The sequence below is a fragment of the Caloenas nicobarica genome, chromosome 3, assembly GCF_036013445.1.
Source record: "Caloenas nicobarica isolate bCalNic1 chromosome 3, bCalNic1.hap1, whole genome shotgun sequence".
In the NCBI taxonomy this organism is placed as follows: domain Eukaryota; kingdom Metazoa; phylum Chordata; class Aves; order Columbiformes; family Columbidae; genus Caloenas; species Caloenas nicobarica.
Window position 1 is genome coordinate 91,783,723 of NC_088247.1, and position 20,976 is coordinate 91,804,698.

General features: G+C 41.5%; 1 protein-coding gene across 1 annotated transcript in view; it reads left to right on the top strand.

The window, feature by feature from the left end:
- Window positions 1–20,976, top strand: part of PLB1 (phospholipase B1) — an 84,433-nt gene that overhangs the window by 56,876 nt on the left and 6,581 nt on the right. The window contains exons 40-54 of the mRNA XM_065631676.1: window positions 262–343; window positions 758–862; window positions 2,713–2,808; window positions 3,915–3,986; window positions 6,027–6,104; window positions 8,078–8,138; window positions 8,831–8,889; window positions 11,365–11,423; window positions 12,555–12,598; window positions 13,849–13,948; window positions 15,459–15,510; window positions 17,383–17,463; window positions 18,694–18,759; window positions 19,311–19,405; window positions 20,529–20,610. Coding sequence (XP_065487748.1) covers window positions 262–343; window positions 758–862; window positions 2,713–2,808; window positions 3,915–3,986; window positions 6,027–6,104; window positions 8,078–8,138; window positions 8,831–8,889; window positions 11,365–11,423; window positions 12,555–12,598; window positions 13,849–13,948; window positions 15,459–15,510; window positions 17,383–17,463; window positions 18,694–18,759; window positions 19,311–19,405; window positions 20,529–20,610 — 1,132 coding nt within the window. The remainder of the gene's footprint in view (window positions 1–261; window positions 344–757; window positions 863–2,712; window positions 2,809–3,914; window positions 3,987–6,026; window positions 6,105–8,077; window positions 8,139–8,830; window positions 8,890–11,364; window positions 11,424–12,554; window positions 12,599–13,848; window positions 13,949–15,458; window positions 15,511–17,382; window positions 17,464–18,693; window positions 18,760–19,310; window positions 19,406–20,528; window positions 20,611–20,976) is intronic.

The window sequence follows — 20,976 nt, forward strand, 5'->3', positions numbered from 1 at the left end:
CATAGTACCTCACTTTGATAAACTTGGGGCTGAAACCAAACTGATTTAGAGTAGTATTATCTATGTGGGGCAGAAAATAAGACTAAGGGTTGAAACGATGAACAACGGCAAGGACGACAAGACATTTTCACAGAAACAGGAGTATATAGGTTTCCTTGTTCCTCCCATGTCATGAGGGCATTGGGTGGCAAAGGGCAACTTCTGCATTCACAGATTTCTAACTCTCTCTATTCCTGTTTTCTCCTCTATTCTCTCCTACAGTTATCTATGTAGTTGCGTTCTTACAGGAGAAGAAAATTCCCCAAATTTAACGATGGTGAGGGAAGCCACTAGAGCTTACCAGGTATGTTTATCAAGAGTGGTGCAGTTACTTTATTTCCAGTTGAGGTGAGCTCTTGATTAGCAAGCAAGATGTCATAGCAATATTTCACCCAAATGGGCCCTATGAGCTAATCAGGAGGTAATTTGGTGCTGTCTGAAACACCATGTGACCAAAACCAGCAGCAAAGCTCTTCAGAAAAATTTTGTTTTCTAGTACAGATAGGTAGACAGGAGTTTAGTCACCAGAATCCTGTCCCCCACAGACAGTTGTTGTATTGTGTTCCAGGCTTCCTCCAGCAAGGCTCACATTTGCCAACATCTGTGGCTATTTCAGTTAAGAAGTAAACACTTCCTTCTGATTCTTGGACTATCAAAAAAGCCCCAAACTTAGTTTGAGATTTTGATGGATTATTGCTCATCATTTTGTTTCCTGCAGCTTGGTGTTGAGAGACTAGTGGAGTCTGGCAGATACGATACTCATGAAAATTTCACAGTGATCATCCAGCCTTTCTTCCGAAATATCACGATTCCTCTTGGTCAGGTATGAGAGACTTCTGCATGCGAAGGACTAAGTGTGGTTGTCTAAACATTAGGGACTATATGCAAAATAGTTTTAGCTTGTTCTGTGTTTTTCTTATTAGAACTTGTCGATCTTTGGTATAGTACATCAGATTTCTTCATATAGTTAGCAATTCTTTGTTTTACATATTGTGCTGTCAATATGAATTAGTGTTTTGGAAAATGAATCAAAACCTGAATTAAGATGTTTCTTTGTGTATGTTCTCAGGGGTACATAAATATTTTTATTTCTAAAAATACAACATGATTAATAAAAGGCAGAGATGTTAAGTTACATTTCCTACAGCAGCACAGTCTCCAGTGAGCAATGCAGCTACAGCATCACCTCCTCTTTGTGTTCCATAACTCATTCTTCTGTGTCTGACAGAAAGAGAAGCTTACATATGATCTGGTGGAAGTAGTAGTTTTATGTAGTGAGCCCTTTTCCCTGTTATTGGCAATTATATTTCAGTATCTTGAATAGTAAGTCTCAGTAAACTATAAATCTAGGAAATTACCCAAACCTTCTCTGAAACTGGAACTCCACTTGCTAATTTTCATATGCATCTGCACTTCTTCATCTCACCTGGAACTAAGAGCAGATGGGACAAAATATTGAGCAGAGTTTGCTCTGGTATATTATATTATAATTGTACCAGGGTGATCATGAAAATGCTGGCAATAGTTAGGGATCAGTTTGAGAAGTTCAGATGCTGCTACAGACAAATTTGGAAAACTGGCTGAAAGCTTCCCAGGAAAAATAGTCTTTGATTTTTTTTGTTGTTGGTGGTTGTTTGTTTGGATAGTTGGGGTTTATTGTCTTGTGGGTTTTATTTGTTTGTGAAGCTGGTTCCTGTGAAGAGTCATTGCTAGGACTTTTCAAACTGAGCTGGGGAACAGAAATAAAAACAGAAGAAGCAAAAATACTTCTGAACTTTTTTAATAGTTTCACAAGCATTAGTTCAGATTTTAAGAAAGCTCAGGATGCTGTGTTTTCTCCTTATCTTGCACAACATTCGGATGTTCCTGAACTGAAAACCTTGCCTCTAAACTTGGCAAAATGTCAGATATAGATGCAAATTTTGGTAACAGCCCTGTACTAAGCTAACCCAAAGACACAGAATCAAAACCTGCTCAAGTTTTGAGGAAGGACTGCTCTGACCAGAAAAATGTTGTTTCGGTCATCTGTGACCCAAGCGCTTTCTCATCTTGATACTCACATGAAAGCCAAGATATTTAAATTTCCAAACTCCGTTTCCTTCAGATGCTGCAGTGTCTGTGTTGAAGTACAGCTTTGCTCAGTAAGGAGACTGCGCTGGTGTACTCGATCAGCCTGGCTGCCTTCACTTGAACACTTCCTTGCTTCTTGCTCCTTTCAAACTCACAGAACTGACACAGCTGTGAAAAAAGCTGATGGGCTCTCTTCCTTCTGGTGAAACATCTGTAACATGCCTATTACTGTGCCAAGGTACTGCAGAGCATAGTGGTGCCTGTGGTGCCGGTTCTAATGATGTGCCAAGGAGAGGAACTCATCTTTATTGCAGAACCTGAAGAGAGACTAGACATGTAATTGAAAATGGTGGCTTTGGAACTTCTGGGTGGATCTGCCCTCGTATACACATAAGTATCTCTAGTTAAGCATTTCTGGTAGCTCATGGACCTGCTGAAGTACACTTTGTATCACCAGGTAATCATGAGACTTTCCAGGTTGGAGCAGCAAGAACGAGTAGTGTGAATCTCCCATTACTGGCTCTATTTTGGCCCTCAGCAGCCTCAGGTTGGAGCTGTGTGGATTCTTCTGCACTCAGATGTCCTTTACATTTTAATTTGTAGGATGGGTATCCAGATGTCTCCTACTTTTCACCTGACTGCTTCCATCCAAGCCAGAAAGGCCATTCTCAGCTTGCCAAGGCTCTCTGGAATGCTCTGGTAAGGTGAAAGGCTCTGTATACAATGCGCTCTTTGCCTAGAAGTGACTACCATTAAAATAATCTCTATAATAAATATTGCAATGAAGGCCTGGATAACACTGGACTTTGTGTTTTGTTTCTTCTTTACAAGTCAGATACCCTCAAATTTCTGGCATTGCTCTCAGCCTGGAATCTCTTGCTTTGTAAAGTGTGTGGGCAGAAGAGCGGTGGTCCAAATGCACAATCATAGCCACTTGTTATTTCAGCTGAGCGATTTCAAGTCTACTTCACCCATTGTCATGAAAGGGAGAGCAGTATTCAATAAGGATGGTATTTCTATGAGGTTACGTGGGAAACCACCAAATAAAGACATGTAACTGCATATGTCAATTTAAAATTGATTACTTAGAAGTTTGTTTTCAATCCATGTGTTGTGAATGTCTCATTAGGAATTAAAGTGGCTTTAATTCCGTTTTGGTTTACTACCTTTGGGAATGAGTAAAGCTCAATAAAAATGTGTCATTAAAGATTGCTTAAGCAAACTCATTTTACTTAGCATTGCAGTGCAGTAGAAGTACGCATGCAGTCAGAGGCGGTATCTCAGATCCTGGATGGTAACTTCTATATACTTCAGGGTAATGTCCTAACAGCTGAACATGATTGCTTGCAATCATCAAGCAGTATCTCTAATTAAATTTGGTTTAATCTTCTATGCATAAACAGCCCTTTGTTGGAGAAGCCTTCGTGCAGCTTAGCTGTAAAAGTTGAGGGACTCTTAGTGTCTTGTCTTTTATGTAAGAGAAGAGAGTTTGCGACCTTGCCTTCTGGTGAAATCCCAAGGTACTTCATGTGCCTGCCAAACTCCCCCAGGAGTTTAAACGGATCCAGTGTAGTTTTCCACTTACCATTTTAAGCTTCTTTCTAGAGTTACTGTTTTGTTATGCAGTTGCCATGTTTTCTGAGAACTAGATGCATTCCAGCCTTGGGTAAATCAAGGTCTGTAAATACAAGCAGCTTTATATGAATTTGAAAGGTGTATTTAGATTGTTTTGGATTAGAATTGTTATACAAATGTAAGATGAGCCAGTGTGGTTACAAACTAGGGGTTTTTATCTTCCTTTCTAGGTACAGCCTGTAGGCCAGAAAGCTGACTCATTTGATTTCATGGCTGACATTGTCCTCGACTGCCCAACTCAGGTAAATATACCCGTGTTGTGGAAGCTGGCATCAGAAGGCTGTATGTGCTTGTGCTTGCTACAGAGAGCAGGGGTTCAGTCTGTCTGAAACAAGTTTATTAACAATTTTTGCTCCCTGCTTACCTCTGAGTGAGCAGGCACCCTGGTGTCCCTTGGCTTTTTACTGTGCTCTGAATACCGATTGACAACATGCTGATTTGCGTGTTTTCACTTGTATCAGAGGTTGTGTTTTGTTATGTTTGTGAAGTATAGAGGCAGCTCACATAGCAAACAATGGAATATTCTGCATTAACTGTTCCATTAGAATCAATGTGGTTTGGGCACCACACTGGCTCTGAAAACTCCCTGTATTTGTTATCTCTTGAATTAGCAGCAGGTTGGATTTCCTGCCCTGGCCCATAACGAGGATACTTCAGACTCTTTGGAAGCTGCTTCTGCAGTTATAAAACAAGCTGCTGAACTTGCAGTACAGTTGCTAGGTATCAGCACGTGGAGATGACCACTGCAGTCAGCAATAATTGATTCCCTTTCTTCAGCAGTTTCAGCAAGGAGGCCAAAGAACTGAGCAGACCAGAGAGCAGAGTTGTACTCTCAGGTCTGGAGACAGTCATTCAAGTCATACAGGAGGATTTTGTCCATATTGTGTGTCCATCCTGTCAGGAGAGGAAGATCTGCTGAATTATTAATCAGCATGTTTCAAAAGTCCTCAGATTCACTTAAACTGCTCCTGTTTAATTTTACCCAGTATTCTTTCCAGGCAGCTTAAATTGACTTGGCAACTTCTTCAGTGCCAAATAATGTGGGGTTTATACTTCTTTCTCTTCATCCACTTCTATTCAAAGATACTGCATTTGAGAAGTAGGCATATAAAAGTTTTATATCTCTTGCAAAGAATACAGGGCCATTGTTTTCAGAAATGGTAAGCCACTGATTGCTTTGAAAAATTCATTGATTAGAACGGCAAGTAGCTTTCCCTGCTCAGAAAGTTCTGAGGTGAACACAGTGCTACAAATGAATAAATAGGCTGTTTCCAAGGTATTTCACCTTCTGTGTTACTAAAGGGAGTAGTAAATTGTTTCTGATTCTGACACCTACAAATTCCATTTATTTTTCCCACAGTTTCTCACTACAGTTTTAAAATTCTACTTCAGGTAGTCATGTTCATGAAAATATCAGTTATGCCAGATTTTTTACAATGAGGGTAGTGAAACACTGGCACAGGTTGCTCAGAGAGGTGGTAGATGCCCCATCCCTGGGGACATTCAAGGCCAGGCTGGATGGGGCTCTGAGCAACCCGATCTGGTTGAAGATGTCCCTGCTCATTGCAGGGGGATTGGACTAGATGGCCTTTGAAGGTCCCTTCCAACCCAAACTATTCTGTGATTCTATGATTGTAAGGGCCCAAGAAGCCAAGGAAAATTATTTGTATTAAGGCAACTTAAAGTAGAACAAAACTCTGCATATAAAACCCAGTAGGTCTTCTAAGCAATTAAATATGCCTTCTGATTTTAGTGCTTTGTAAGATCTCATTTGGATACTGGAATTGCTCTTAGTTGAGATAAGTGGACATCCCAATGAAATTTTTTAGGCTATACGATGTGCATGTCTTCCTGAATGCACGTTATATTAGTGGGGGACAAAAATAACCATGCAATTTATACAGCCTCTCTTGGAGGGAAGAGTGATCCTTTCGGTAATCAATCTTTCATCTCCCCTCTGCTGACACAAGAAGATCTGCCCCATTTGTCTAGACTTTTTACATCAGTGTCTTTTGAAAGGAGTAAATATCCAATAAAGTCTAAGTAATTTGTGGAAAGTTAGGAGAGGAAAATGTTTAATTGCCATCGGGATCTGTCATATGTTATTTTTACTATAAAGTGCTAAACACAAATCTTACTTCTGAACTTTAAGGAAGGAATATGGTTTCAAAATCCAGATCCCCATTTTGCAGCTTAGGCAATTACTTTCTTGGTGATATCATGTCTTGATATCACTTGCTGAGATCTGTGCTATGTGTTTATATGTATTCCTCTTTCTCCAGAACAATCCATTCCTGGGAACATACAAGAATAGCAACTATACATATGTACCTGTGGAGCCCACTAATGAACCAACAGAGGTAATTGTTGCATCCTTTGCTGCAGTTTAGGTGAACTATGCAAAGCCGTATCTGGTGACTGTTCATACGTCATCCTGAATCTATAGATGAGATAAACTATTACCAGTTTTCAAAAAGAGAAGACTATCTCACATTGCCTTTTTCCTGTGTGAACAAACATTAAACTCTTCCTAAGATGGAAATAAAATAAATTAGTGCAATTGTACCAAAACTGCTCAACAGTAAGTAACATGGGAAACATCATTGATTCAGATAGCAGGTTCCTCACAATAAGGAGAAGATAATTTATAACTCCAAGCCCTCAAATGATCTGGGGAAGGTCTATACACTCTCTTCTTGAGCCACTGTGCTTCCATGCACCCAAGTGAGCCTCACCTGTAGAGGGCAGTCACCTTTTCATATTGGATATGCAGCCAGATACAAAGGAGGTGATAGGAATCCATTTTGAAAGGGATTCACTTTCCACCACGACTGAGCAACTACCACAAGGTAGATTAAACAAACTGCAGAAACAAACTTTGTGTAGGACTGGAAGAAACAGGGCAGTTATTTGCTCCTGACAAATGGCTGCAGGCACGCAGACTGAGCGTGGCTGGAAACGGCAGTCAGAATGGGCTGGGCTGGTTTGGTACACTGGGAGTCCTCATGCCTAGCCAAATTATGAAAATCTCCATCTGCCTTGAGGGTTGCAAAGAGCAACAGCTGTTATTGCAAGCCAAAGCTTGCAATATTGAAATGGGATTTTTAGCTGTAGAGCTAGAGTTATACTTTTAACGGGTAATTTCTTGCACTTCCACTGAATCTCAACAACAATAGCTTTTGAAATGATAAAGGAAAGAAACAGTAGAGAGAGTAAAGGAACAGTTCCCTCTCTGATCTAAAAATAAGCCCAGCTCTCCTTTCTAGCCACTGCAATCAGCCTTTAACTAGCTGGCTGATAGTAGAGTCTATTACACCATTTTTCACAAGAACAGATTAATTTTTCTTGGTGTTTTTTTTAACACTAACCATGCTTTCTAAAGACCACTGGCCCATCTAGTTTTTCTCTGAATGGCAGTATTGTGCAATCATAGAATAATTGGGGCTGGAAGGGAGCTCAGGCCATCCCTAGTCCAACTACCCCTTCCAAGCAGGGCTGGCTCTTAGATCAGCCTAAGCAACTGTCTGCTCTTTAAGGGACTGTCCATTACAACAGTTACAATTTTCCCTCGCCACCTTCTTAGCTAATATTGTTGCTCACTACCAAAAAGCATGGGCAGCACATTTATCAGCTGCTTCTGCTGGTGAACTGAAAAGGTCTGTGATGTGCAGTTGACTCAGTTTCCTCAATTGGTGGAATAAATGTAATAGCTATTATATCACCTACTACTGTACGGTAAAGACCAATTTATTTGGAGAGTGATAGCTCTCCTTACTGAAATTTTGTGGCTTCAACAATTTTAAAAATTTTATATTCATTGAAAGCACTTTTTGAAAGTTTCTAGGAAAAAAATAGGTTTCTAGCAAGGTACATATGGGAAATAATATAATGCATTAATATAATACAACTTTGAAAAGGATTTTATTGTTGATTTTTGTTTTGGTTTTTTTTCATATCTGATGTCTCTTGAGACAGAGCAGGACTCCAGACCTGGAGACCCCACCTTCTAGGTCATGGACAAAATCTCCAGGCTGTAGAAGAGAGGGAAAAAAAATTATCCTTCTTATGGAACTTTGTCATAAGCAATATTTCTAGATGAAATGTTATTCCTTTGGAAAAAATGTTGTGCTTTGGCTAGAAAATTTCACCAAAAGTAATTAATGTTTGGACGGTATTCCACAAAGAAGAGGAAAGGACTGTGAGCTATATAGGCAATGAACTAGGATCTATGTATTAACTTGGTTTTGCCCTTCGCTGTACAATTAAACCATAAATGAATTCTATGTTATCTTCTAACCACAAGGTGAACCAATTTTGTAACTTGCAATTTCAGAATTGGGGCAGTGACCTGTCATGTTCTGAATGGGCTCCATCCACTCGTGTCCCAACATCAGGTGAGAAAAATCTTGTAAGCTAAAATCAAAAATAGGAAAGAATTCACCTTTTGTTCTTAAAAACAGTAAGATTTTGAAATTGCAAATCCTAGATGGAAAGGAAACAATAAAAGCTGATATATTTAGCAGCAAAGGAACAAAGTTTGTCTTGCTGTACACAGCAAGTTCTGTAACGCAGGAGGTGTGCTCTCTGTGGATAAATATGATCAGATTTATCATATACATCTATCATATACAGCAACATGGCAGATTAAAAGGTAGGTTAGTGGCTCAGCAAGTCTGACCTACCTGGTGAGCCTACTTTGATGAGCAGCGCAGTAGGAGTACTCTGTGTAGTGGGAAGGTTTTACAGGCAGATCGCTAATGGAAAGTATTGATCTATGACCCAGACCCAAAAACCAATTAATAGAGGTTGAATGTATGTATCCCTAAACATATCTAATCTGTTTTCATTTTTTTCCTAAGCTGTTTTAAGGTCCATTTATTTCCTTGTTAGTTGAGTACACTGTTGTGAGCAAAGGCAAGAAGTTATGCCTTTTGCCTAGCTGACTCATAGAACTTGTGGCTCGTTCTCCCTAAAAGTCTGCAAAAATACCATCAGATTGGAACCAAAGATTTGGGTCTTTATTCTTTCAAATGGTATTTTGTGTCAGTTACCAATAATCTTACTTTTTTCTCCCACTGCTTTTTAGTACATGAGCTACAACCTGCCGACATCAAAGTCATAGGAGCACTGGGAGATTCCCTAACGGTGAGTACTGCTGCATTCCCGCCTCTGGAATGAGAAAAGCAATTGCTGATTTCTACCTAGATGTGGTTGTGTCAGGCATCATCAGATAAAAAGCAAATTACTTTGGCTTGGCAAGGCAAAACTCACCTACCTATGTCCCTTTGCAAAGAAATAGCCTGGAGGGAGAAGGGTGACACTGGCAATTGTGTAATCCAGTAATGAATAATTCAGGCCAGAACAGAAATGGGATCACATTCTCTATTGCAAACAGTTTATTCAAGTGTTTTTGAAAAGGCAAATGTCTGCCTTATAGGAGTAGTCTTTTCTAACATAAAAACAAGAACAAGCAATTGGCATTTTTCATGCAATGAGAGATCTTAATGAAAATTTATATGGAAATAATTGATTGCAGAATGAAGCACTTCACACTTGAGATAATTCTGACACTTCTGTATTTCAGAAATTTGCTTTCAGATGTTGCTTCCTGGTTTAGGCATCTTCCATTTAAAACTCTGATATATTTCTATTTCATGTACCAAGAAATGCAAACTGAAAAGAGTAGGGGGAAAAAAAAAAAAGCAAGCACCAAAAAAGAATAGCAGGGAATACTACAGATCTGCACCGAAGTTTTCTGATAAAAAGTTCTAGAATTACACAGCACTACAGAATTGTTCTGGCATGACATGAAAGCAAACATTTGTGTCAACAGTTTCCATTTATTTGAACTCCTGAGATAAACTGGTGCTCACTCTAGCAGCTTCGGCTCCCATAGAATTCACAGGGAGCTGAAGGGACTGAAGCCCTTAGATGATCAGGCTTATCTACAGGCAGGTGAGGTCTTCACCTCCTCACTAGCTCTGAAACTGATTTTGCTTGACCTGATGTAATTCTGGCTTTTCCACCAGCTGAGCTTTGAACTTTTCTTAGGTGACCTCAGTAACGACCCTGCAAGTTTCCCTCCTGTCCATTGCCATGACTCTTAAAATTGATTGCTTGACTTCCTTCCCCCCATCTAGTGCTAGACATGTGCACTAGCACACATCTGTTCCTTTTTTTTTTTTTTTAAGAGTTTAATTCATTTAGAACATGAAATGTCTCAGAGAGCCCTTGTCATAAGGGCCAGACTCTGATGCTTGAAGTCCCTGTCCCGAGACCTGAGCGAGGCAGTTTTTCACACTGCCATCGTTTATGCAGTTCCTGTTAGTTGCCATTGCCACAGCAAGGTCTGACTGGGATTTTTATTAAGGGATTTATTGCCCAGGAGGAACGAAAAAAATGTCAGAGCATTTCCCACAGGTGTGTACACATGCACACCTCACAAAGTGCAGTACAGCCGGCAGCAGTGCACACTCTGTACTGCCCGACCAGCCCTGGCGCAGAGGGTCTGCAGCAGCAAAGACTTGTTTTGGTCCACTAAAGCATGGCTTTTTGAAGAATACAAAGCTGGGTGAAACCACTGAGCAACTATAAATCTACAGAATAACCTGTTTTCATGATTGCTGTCCTAAATGTGAGTCAGGCTGCTGATCTTGCTAGAGGCCTGTCCCAGTTCTGTGCGCTGCTCAAAATCCGTCATAAATTTCTCTACTCTGGCTTTATTTATTTATTTTTAAAATATATTAAAGTTCACACTGCAGGAAGGCTGTTCTCAGTCTAGATGCAGTTGGAGATTAATGAAACATTGAGCAGTTAAGCCATGTCACTGGCTAGGATATATGTCTGACTTCTTACCATCAATGCACAGTGAGAGCAATAAATATGCCAACGTGCTCATCTGTATTGGCCAAAAACATCCTGCCTACACCTTATCAAGTCTGTGTGTTAGACTAGTAGACTGAGTCCAGCAGAGGAAAAGTGGATTTTACACCAAGGACTGTTTTTCTAGGCAGATTAAAAAGCAGCTTCTCTACTGATCTGTCTGATCTATTTACAGCTAAAACTGGCTACAAAGTTTTAATCTTCACATCCCCCCCGCACCGGGTTATTAAGTCTCTCTCAAAATCAGCTTTCTTCAAGAAATGCCAGGATGAAGCATTTACCATCAGAAAAATCCAAACACATACAAAGCTGTTGATGTTAATCTGGGTCTATTAATGTTAATCTGGGCGAATTGCTCTTAATCCGTGTGCTAAAACAATATTAGAGTAGTAGTTCTAAAGTCGTATGTCCTTGACCTTGCATTCTGATGCCTTCTGGCTGGACTATATCTCCTCTGATGTTCCATGGTCTGCTGTGTAGATGAGCTGCTTTTTTGTATGAGGAGAAGCCTGTGAATTTGAAGCACGGGAGATGCAGGGCTGCCCAGAGGCCAGTGTGTGGTGGTGAACAAGGACGTGGACCACTTATGCTAAAGCTGGGATATTGCAAAAGCTTGGCTGGATACAGATAGAGTTACCAAAATGCTTCAGCGCTTTCACATCAGTGTTTTTCTTACCTAGACTTGTAGTGCTGTTTTTTTTCTAGTATTTTACAAACTATTCTTTCCATCCTTTCCAGACTGCAGTAGGAGCCAAAGCAACTGACCCACCAACGGAATGGAGGGGATTTTCCTGGAGGTGAAAATGCTCAATTTTCTCTATTTTTGTCCACAGACACAGTTAAAAGTGTGGGTCACCTGGTTGTGTAGTCACATACCGAAGTATGTAAATGCAGGGGTAGGATGCTGAAAGCAAGCATTGCTGGGTAAGGATTGGAGGTATCAGAACTGGAAAAGAGATTCTTGTGGCATTTTTGTGTTTGTTGGTTGGTTGGGTTTTTTGTTTTGTTTTTAACCAGACCTGATTGCTACAAGCATGGTCCTGTGTGTCTGACAGTACTGGATTGTTAATAGGACTAAATGCTTTCACTCTTCTGCTAGTTTCTCTGGAGTTTATTCAAAATATTGCTGTCATTATCTAATGCAGTGTGTAATGCTAGAGAGTCTGAGTGTGGATTGGCAATGAACATGGTGAGAGCATTGCATGCGTGTTCAGTGAAAATGTCCCAGACATCTTTGCTATTGCAAAGTGGACAAAGACAATACACGTCAGAGTGGGTGTGAATCCCAATATCCATTGTAGAGTGGACGGAAACTGCCTGCTTCATACGGGCAGAAGTGTGGTTGATAAGCATGAGTGCATTTATACATTCTTTTCTTCATCCTTTCTTCCCCCCTTGTATGTATCTGCAGGCAGATATCTTCAGAATGGGCTGACAGTAGTGGTATGAGAATGTCTTGGCTGTGCACACAGACATGTTTTGAATGATAGAGGCAGAGGCTCTTTTCATAATCAACATTGCAGAATCCCAGATAGGTGGTTAATTAGCACTTAAGACAGTTTCTCTTCTATGCATAACTGCACACAAATGTGGTTTCAGCAAGGTCATGTGAAGCAACTTTGGTGAGGAAATATGCCTTTCTGTGATAGGCATCCCAGCATGTCTATATGAAAAATAACTTCTCCCAGTATGGTCTATTCCCAGTCTGGAGGCATAGCTTCTGTCTTAGCTGATGTTCTTCTTGATTTAGTGTGAAATCTCCTTTCAGTACTCTTCCTGAATTCTTGTGGTTTCTCACCTTAGGTCTATTTGAGGTTATTTTTTTTTCTTCTTCTTCTTCCTGGGCTGCTACAGCAACACATGGTGACAATAAGACAGATGGTTGCAGGCTTAACTCTACTTGGTGGTTTTGTTCTTTCTCTTTGCAGTATTGGAGGTGATGAGACCCTGGAGATCCAGGCAACTTTACCCAGTGAGTATCCTGGAAAACCAATGTGACAAAAGCAAAACACGTGTATTACTCTGAAAGTAGTCTAAGTGGGTGCTGGGAAACATCTGGAAACGGTGTGCTTTCCTTGCAAACAGTGGGGGATGCCCATCTATTGTGGGTATGAGCAGCTCAAGTGAGTCATGGCTGAAACCCAGACTGACCTGATGAGCTGTAAAGTTCATGCAGCTCCTCAACATCAAAGGAACTGCTTGTGATTGTATTATCCTTTTGATAGAAATGATGAGGAGTAAATGTGCCAAAGGTGACAGAAGTTCATGGCAGACCTGCTTCTCCTTTACTACATTTTGTGCTTTCCAGTGACTAACTGTAAAGGCTGTGGGCAAATTAAGGGTTATAAAACAATTAGCAGTCCATCTAGGGATGGTTGTTGACAAGGTTGTGGTTCCTCCGGATGATTTCAAGTTGCTATATTGCACTGAAAAAAAAAAAAATCTAAAAATACTATAAATTTCTTGTCCTAGTGTTCTGTGTAATCAGTCCCTGTAGTTTCCATAGAAACCATTAAGTGGTCAGTGTGACTATAAATTGGAGGGGACTTGGTTCACAATGATTCGTCTATTTGTGTGTGATCCACGCTGTGGAGCAGTTTGACAATACCTGATATTGTTGGTAGTAAAATCTGATATGCTTTGTCTTGTACCATGCACATTAATGTTTTTTAAAGAAAAACAGAAGGTGCATTTCATTTATGCATTATAAACAAGACTCTATAAAGAGGTTTCAGGCAGTACTACAGCACAGTAACAATAACAGTTTTCAGACATCATGCTTCCCCACTGAGGGTTTCAGTGAAATCTAGCAATGTGAATACAATTCACTTCTCTGCAGTATATACTATCTTGATGGGTACTTGGAGGAGTGGGAGGTATAGGGCCATATTTGGAGCATCTACTCCTGGACAGGAAGGAAAATAACTGTGATTACTCTGATGCTCAAATTCAAAACTGGTGAGTTACCTGGGATCTGTGCATCTCCTGGCCTGCCAGACTCTGGCTCCTCGAGGCCACAGAGAGAAATAGTTGCAGTGCGAAAGTTTGGACAGTAAATAGAGTTTCCAAGGCAGGTGTGTCTATAGGTTCTGTAAGGTCATTGTGAATGGAGGGGAAAACTCAGGTGCATATTCTCACTGCTTGATTGGCTTGTGCTTCTGTGGGAGGCAATGCGTCTGGTTGTACTGTGGGTGGTTAAACATTGTGTTTCCTCTTCTTAAGATATCTTGAAAAAATTCAATCCGAACCTCTTTGGCTTCTCCACTGGCAGCTCTAAGAGAACAGCTGGATTCAACGTTGCGGAGAGTGGTGCCACAGCGCGGTAAGCACAATTGCAACCGAGAAAGGGCAAAGGGGTGAGAACTGGTGGGCTGGCAGATTATCTTTGAACTGCATGTTAAGGTTGAGTTGATACTGATGACCTACTTGTACTGAGGATGTTTCTGTGATCTTATGTTTTTAATTGTTGTTTTTTGTTTGTGGGGTTTTTTTGTTTGTTTGGTATTGTTGGGTTTTTTGTTGCTATTTGGTTGTTGTTGTTGTTGATGTGTGGGGTTTCTTTTGTCTTTTAATGTAGTATTTGGGCGATTTTTTTTTTTTTTTTTAAAATTTTTTTTCCCCCCTCATCTTTTTCAAAATTAGGGTCAGAGAGAAACTTCCTTTGGTCATTTGACCTCTGCCCAGAATTTCTGAGCCGATGTCTTACTTATGTTTCTAATTCTACCAGTACCTTTTTCTGCCCAACCTTCAGTATGTAGGTCCCTGATTCGCTGTCAGGCCATATCTGTGATGAGAAAAAAATCATGAGCATCTCTCATTTATTTCTTTATTTCTGGGAAACACGCCTCAAACTAACAAATAGAAGCCCACTGCCACCCTAATGTCATTAAAAGCTATCAGTGCTTGCAGTGCAAAGAAAAAGAACAGAATGAGCACCTGGGAACTAATTCCTTTATCCTCCTAAAGAAAAACTCCACTAGTCTGTTAAGAATGAAAATGTGCAAGAGTTTGTATTGCACACTCTGTGCCTGTTCTATGAATATTCATGAAATTTGCTTCCAAGACTTACTATGACACCTTTAACAGTCATTAGATTTACTGCAAGAGAGTTTCAGGGTAGTTGGCAAAGCCTGTGTAGCTGCTAAATACTCCCTGAGCAAAGACTCAGGACAATCAGTGTGGTTGTGGGAGTGCAAATAATGTAATAACATTTGTGTAGGTGCTGGAGAGAGGCAGAGCTTATTAGCTGAAGCATGGTCTCATGCTAGTGTATCAGGAGCTCAAGTTTCCAGCTGGTGTCTCAACATGGTTTGTGCCTCACTATGTGGATGCTGTATTGTTCCTGGAGCTGGACTGGGACTCTCTAGCTTGGCAGTTCCCCAGGGTTAGCAATATCTTCCAGCCATAAGATGAGCTGTAGGAATTTAAGACCAGATCAGGAAGGCTGCTTAGGTGCCCAGCTTCTGTGTAAGCAACAAACTTCCCCACTAGATTTCAAAGGGAGTTATGCAACTAAATGTCGCTGAGCATCTTGGCATTAGTGCTTTTCTCCAAACAAAATGCACTTAAGCCAACTCTGAGATAGGAAGAATTCATCCCAGTTGCCTGCCACTTGGCAGCCATCCTAGCTGAAGCCCTTTCAGATCAGGTTATTCACTTGTGCAACTGCTGCTGATCTTGGTCTTTCTACGTTTACTTGTCCTTTTGAGGCACCACTTCCCCTGTACTGATTTCTGCTAATCCTAAGATTCCCTAAAATGAGGAGTGGAAGATCAAGAAGATGATGTGCTTTCAGAGCATGCATCTAAAATGCTTTTGTCCTCTCTCTACAGCAATATTTCAGCCCAAGCACGTGAATTGGTGGACCTAATGAGAAGCAGCTCGGTAAGTGGAACTTGGGCCACTCCTCAGTGCTCCTGTGATCTCTGGGAGATGACTTTAATTGATGGGATGCTTGACTGGTGAAGAGTGCTTTACTGCTGAGGAAAAGTCAGTGTCCTTGTCTCTGTGTTTTCCAAGATGAATGTGCCAGGCATTAGCCTTTAAGAGATGATCATTTACCTATGATAATTTATCCATGCAGGTAAGGTGCAAACACATGAGGCAGAGGCTGATGTTGGGTGCAGTGTGGCAAGGAGTTGTAAGGATGGTAGTGAGGAAGAGGAGAGATTTGAAGGCTCTGGGGAGATAACAGGAGTGGTTAGTTTAACAGCAGCATTCAAAGTGGAGGTCATAAAAGTTGAGGGTAAAATTGCTGAAGCAGGCACCTGCTGACCAACACAAATTGCACAATTCACTCTTGGGTCTGGAAATGGCAATACTGGGAGGGGTGACAACTTGTCTTCCCAGTAGATTAGGCCTTCTGACACTCTGGTTCTGAACAGGCAAGTGGTTAATCAGTGGCCAGAAACCTCAGGGTTGTGTGAATACTTGTCACACTACAAGCTTTTAGGGAATTAGCAGGGGATCTAGCGTTGTGGACCAGCCTGCTGTGCCAGCTCCACTACAAAGGGTACCAAAAGGGCGACTTGCTTTTAATTCAGTGGCTGCTGCTGCAGTTTGAGGTGGGGGAGGAAATCTGGGAGAAAACTAAGGCTGCCCTGCTCCAAGTGTTGGCTGAATTGAGTGGATGACTGTCTGGGTGTGAGCTGTTGGTTCAGAGAGAGCACCCTGTAAGGGAATGGGAGTGCCTGGTGCTCCTTGGCTCAGGCTGAATGGGAAAGGAAGGTACTGAACAAGCAGGACTTGTCAAAGCATGTGTGCCTCCGTGCCAGCTCTCTTGATGGATGCTAGCCCCACTGTCAGTTACTCTGCATTACAGATTGCTTGGCAGAGTGATGTGAGCTGGCGTGGCTCTTTCACAAAACAGTATGTGGCTCTAGACCTTTGTTTTATTCACTGCTTTTTATGCATCTTTAAAAAAGCTGGGGGGGAGGGGTGTGGGGAAGCCCCGCCACACTTCACCTTTTCATGGAAGGCTTTCCAAGCAAAATGCTGGTTAAGGAGGAGAATTCAGACCTGTGGGTGATTCCCAGGCCCTTCCTCTGTTTGTGGGATCATTTCACAGATGTTTGTTATGTAAATACACTGCACTAAAAATAGTTGCCTTTGATTTCTTTCTTTGTACTGAACGTTACAAAATGTTTTGATGAGATCCAGCTCTCAGCAGTGCCTATTGTTAGCCTGTGGTGACGTGGACGCTACAGCTGCCCTTATATGAGCTCGGTGAAGTCACCAGCCTCCTGGACTCTTCTATTTTAATTCAGCTGTCTGTTCCCTGGGGCGCCCCTTGCTCCTCCTGGCTCTGGGGTAATAGTTGCCCAGCTGGCAGGGATCCCCATCAGCACCAGTTCCACAGCTCCATGTGTCACTCCAGCACCCACTCCCACACCGCTTTGTCCCCACACTGCCCGCAGTGTTCAGCCATGGCTGGCAAATCTCTCTTGTCCATCTCTGTCCTGGAGCTAACATTCATTTAGGCACACTTACCATCACAGAAGCATTTCCATGCTTGGCTATGCTGACAGATCTTGTCTGCTGAAGGGGATTCCTTTACAAAAACCAAGGTGAAATTCAGCTAGACTAGCTAACAGTTCACATTTCCCCCCTGGACAGATGCTTTTCTTCTGCCAGCTCAGCATCCTCCTTTCTCTGTTCTGCCTTGCTGTCTGTACCTTGTTTAGCCCCATTTGTGAATGTTACCCCTGCATACCTAAGGAATGGATGCTGTAATCTGTTTCTCTTATGTGCCACTAGAAAATTAATTTCAAGGAAGACTGGAAGCTGATCACGGTCCTCATTGGAGGCAATGACCTATGCCAGTACTGCTTGGACAAGGTTTGTATCTCTGAATTGGGCATGCTCATCCAGGCACTTGGCAAGTGACCAGCCCCAGAAATTTAACCTTTCTCAGTGAGCCAAAGCTCCTCTTTGTTTAAAAAGCACTTGGAAGTCCTTTTCCTTTAATCTGTATTGTATCGGAAACAAGTGCACAGCTTTTAATATTGGGGCATGTAGCTCTGGAATAATGCATGATTTAAGAACCAGGAACCTGCCCCATATTAAACAAAACACCAAGGACAAGCTGAGAAACTCTCCCAGATTAACTGGACAAAGCAATTAAGACAGCATGGTGTCTTAGGCATGTTGTTATGGGAACACATACTTTCCAGAATAAAACTTCATGTATCTCCACACAATATTTACTGAGGATGCTAAATTCTCGCTTCAGAATGACACTGAAAGAAATAACGTCAGTTTATAGTGAAAAAGGTGCCTTTTATTAGCTGTCAGTGGTTATCCCCTCTGAAAAGGTTCCTGTGGCACAGACTGGGTGTCTGGACCTCAGCTCGTTTAAATGACTGGGGACTATTCTCTCAGTTTGGCCTGTTTCCCTTTAGAGGCTGCTGCCTGGAGCCTTTTCCCCCCACAGCTACACCTCTGTAACTACAGTCACAAAGTCATTTTGCCTCTGGCAGGCACGTCAAACTCATTTTCACCGGAGGCCATATCAGCCTCACGGTTGTCTTCAAAGGGCCGAATAGATAAATCCAGTCCTAAAATTACATTCGGCTCTTTGAAGGCAACCGCGAGGCTGATGTGGCCTCCGGTGAAAATGTTTGACATCCCTGGCCAATGGGTTTTGTAGGGCCTGACTGCTTCCATATCATTTTCCTCAGATTGGCAGCTCAGTTCATAAGGCAAAAGAGTCTGGTCTGGGTCCCGTAAAAGACAAAATGAAACCCAAAGATGTGATTTATGTAGTTGTTCATCAGGCGAAGATTCTGCCAAGAAGTATTATATACCTCAGGATTTTCTAAAGAGATTAAGGGAATATATTAGTGACATAGAAACACAAGCACTACATAACCTGTGCCCATGTGGCAATAAATCTGTCAAAAAAAGCAAAAAGGAGCATTGAGTCAGTACATCTTCTCATGGAATGCCTTGCAACTAGAGACTCTGTGAACTCCTTTGTTCAGGTGATACCGTTAAAACTTCTTGGTTCCTGAAAGAAGGCTGATCCTTGCTTTTTTTTTTTTTTTTTTTTTTTCTTTAACTACACAGGAAACCTATTCAGTGCAAGAGTATCTACAACACCTTCGGAATGCTCTGAATATTTTCTATGAGGAGGTAAGCTTTTAAGATACCCTAGCAAGCTATGTTCCTGGCAAGCACACTGATGTTTTTCTTGCCTCTGATAGACTGTCAGTGATTCTGTTTCGCACAAGGTCATCTTCCAAATAGCTGGAGTCAGACTGCTGCTCAGCACTGCATTTCAACAACTGCGTTAGATAAGATCCTGAGAAAAACTGGGCTGCAGTTTCAGGGAAATGATGTGTTTCACAGAGTTTTTGCTGTGGACCAAACATAGCAAAACCCTACTGCCGATTTTTTTGGCTAAACCAACTGTACAAAGTTTCACTTACCCTAGAGAAAATGGAAATGCCCCAGGGAGTGAAGCAGCATTTCAGCTAGCATGTACTAGCTGCTGGGAATGTTTTGGCTGATATCCACTGTACATCTCCCTCCCCGTCCCTTTATACATCATCCCTGCACATGCTGTTGGTTGCAGTCTGCGCAGTTTGCAATGACTCCCTGACCTACACATGGCACTTTGCTCTCACTTTGTAGTGGTATCATGTTCTGTGATTTGGTATGTCTGGTTATTATAATCCCTGCAGCTCCCAAGAGTCTTCGTCAACATGGTGGAGATACTGGAGATTTCTGAACTGCGTCGGATCGCAGCAAGCTATTCAGGATGTGCTTTGACAATAGAGTAAGTGAGAAAAACAGGTCTTTACTTTTAAAGTGCTATATTTTTGATCAGTCTAAAAAGCTTTCTAAGCTTTTGTTGCAGCCTGTACTTGATGCACTAGTTCCTATCAATTTCCTATTACTTCTTCCAATACTTCAGCTTTAAGGCACGAGCCTGTAGATAGCAGAGTCCTCACTTTTCTTCTGAGCTCTAAGGCAGAGTGTCATAGCATAAGTCATCATACAACTGGCGTACTACTGATCTTCAAAGCCTTTTTCACCTAGCCATTCACTGCTCAGCAGCACAGGCTGACACCCCTGATGCCTCTCCTTGGATTCAGTGGTGCAGGCTGGGCTGCCTACAGCAGAATGCACCCCCAAGACCTGCTTTTCCATACCTAATGGGGGAGATGAAAATCCCAACTCAAAGAAGACCAAGGGACTTGTTTTAGAAAGCAGTAGTGCCTTTACAGGAGTCAGCATGGACATGAAAAGGCTCTTTAGCCTGGCAGAGAAAGGTGTAACAAAGACCAGTGGTTGGAAGCTGATGCCTAATGAATTCAAATGAAGTTAGGCAAAGATTTTTAATAATAGAAGCAATTAACTACTGGAACACACTAGAAGGGAAAATAGTGAATTAACTGTATTGCTTGGTATCTTCATATTAATTCCAGGCACATTCTTAGAGGATGCATTTCAGTGAAGCACAAGTTATTACCTCTAGATATGGGGGTAACAGAACAAAATAGAGTGGTCTGAGGAGTTAGACTACACAAACAATTTGTCTTTTCTACCTTTGAACCCCCTGATTTTTGGAACTCTGCTATAAAGCCTATATGTAGGGATATTTTTTATTCTGATGTGATTTCCTGGTAATGCATGGCATACTAAATACTTCTGCGTTTGACTCAAGAGTTGTGGATCCTGCAGCTCTTACCAGCTGTGACAGGTGTTCACTTTGAAAACTACATCACTAGAATTTTTTTTTTCTAAAGTGTTTGTCCATTTCTAAGCCAATGACACGGCTCTCCTGTATGTGAGCTTTGAGTACGTATCCTGAGCTTCTTTAAGCAGACACACATTGCCGAAGAATTGCATAGGCTATTCCAGGTTGCCTTTTAATTCTAGTCTTTCTTTCATTGAAGGAATTTGTGCCCATGTTTTGTAAACCCCAAGGAAGATTCTTCTGAACTACAAGAAATTAAGAGAGTTAACAGAGATTTCCAGGTAATACCTTGATTCTGTAACTGGTCATTTTCACTTGCGTCACTTTATATTGCTTCCCTCTCTGCCCTTCCTCTCATGTATATCCTCAGCAGGACAGAGAAGAACGACTGGAAAACAGCTTGATGACAGCCTAACTAAAACCCTACCCAGCTAACCAGTTAGCAGTGATGCAAGTCTTTCCACGTTGCCTTATGATTTGACCTTGGTTCTGAGCTGGAGGCAGATCAAGACTGGTTCTGTTTCCAGTTGCTGTTTCAACAGCTGAAAAGCAGTTACTGGCGATGGCTGTTTTGATGATACGTGTTTGTCCATTATGAATAGTTCACGTGAATTAACACATCACTGCAAAGGTGACAAATTACCTTG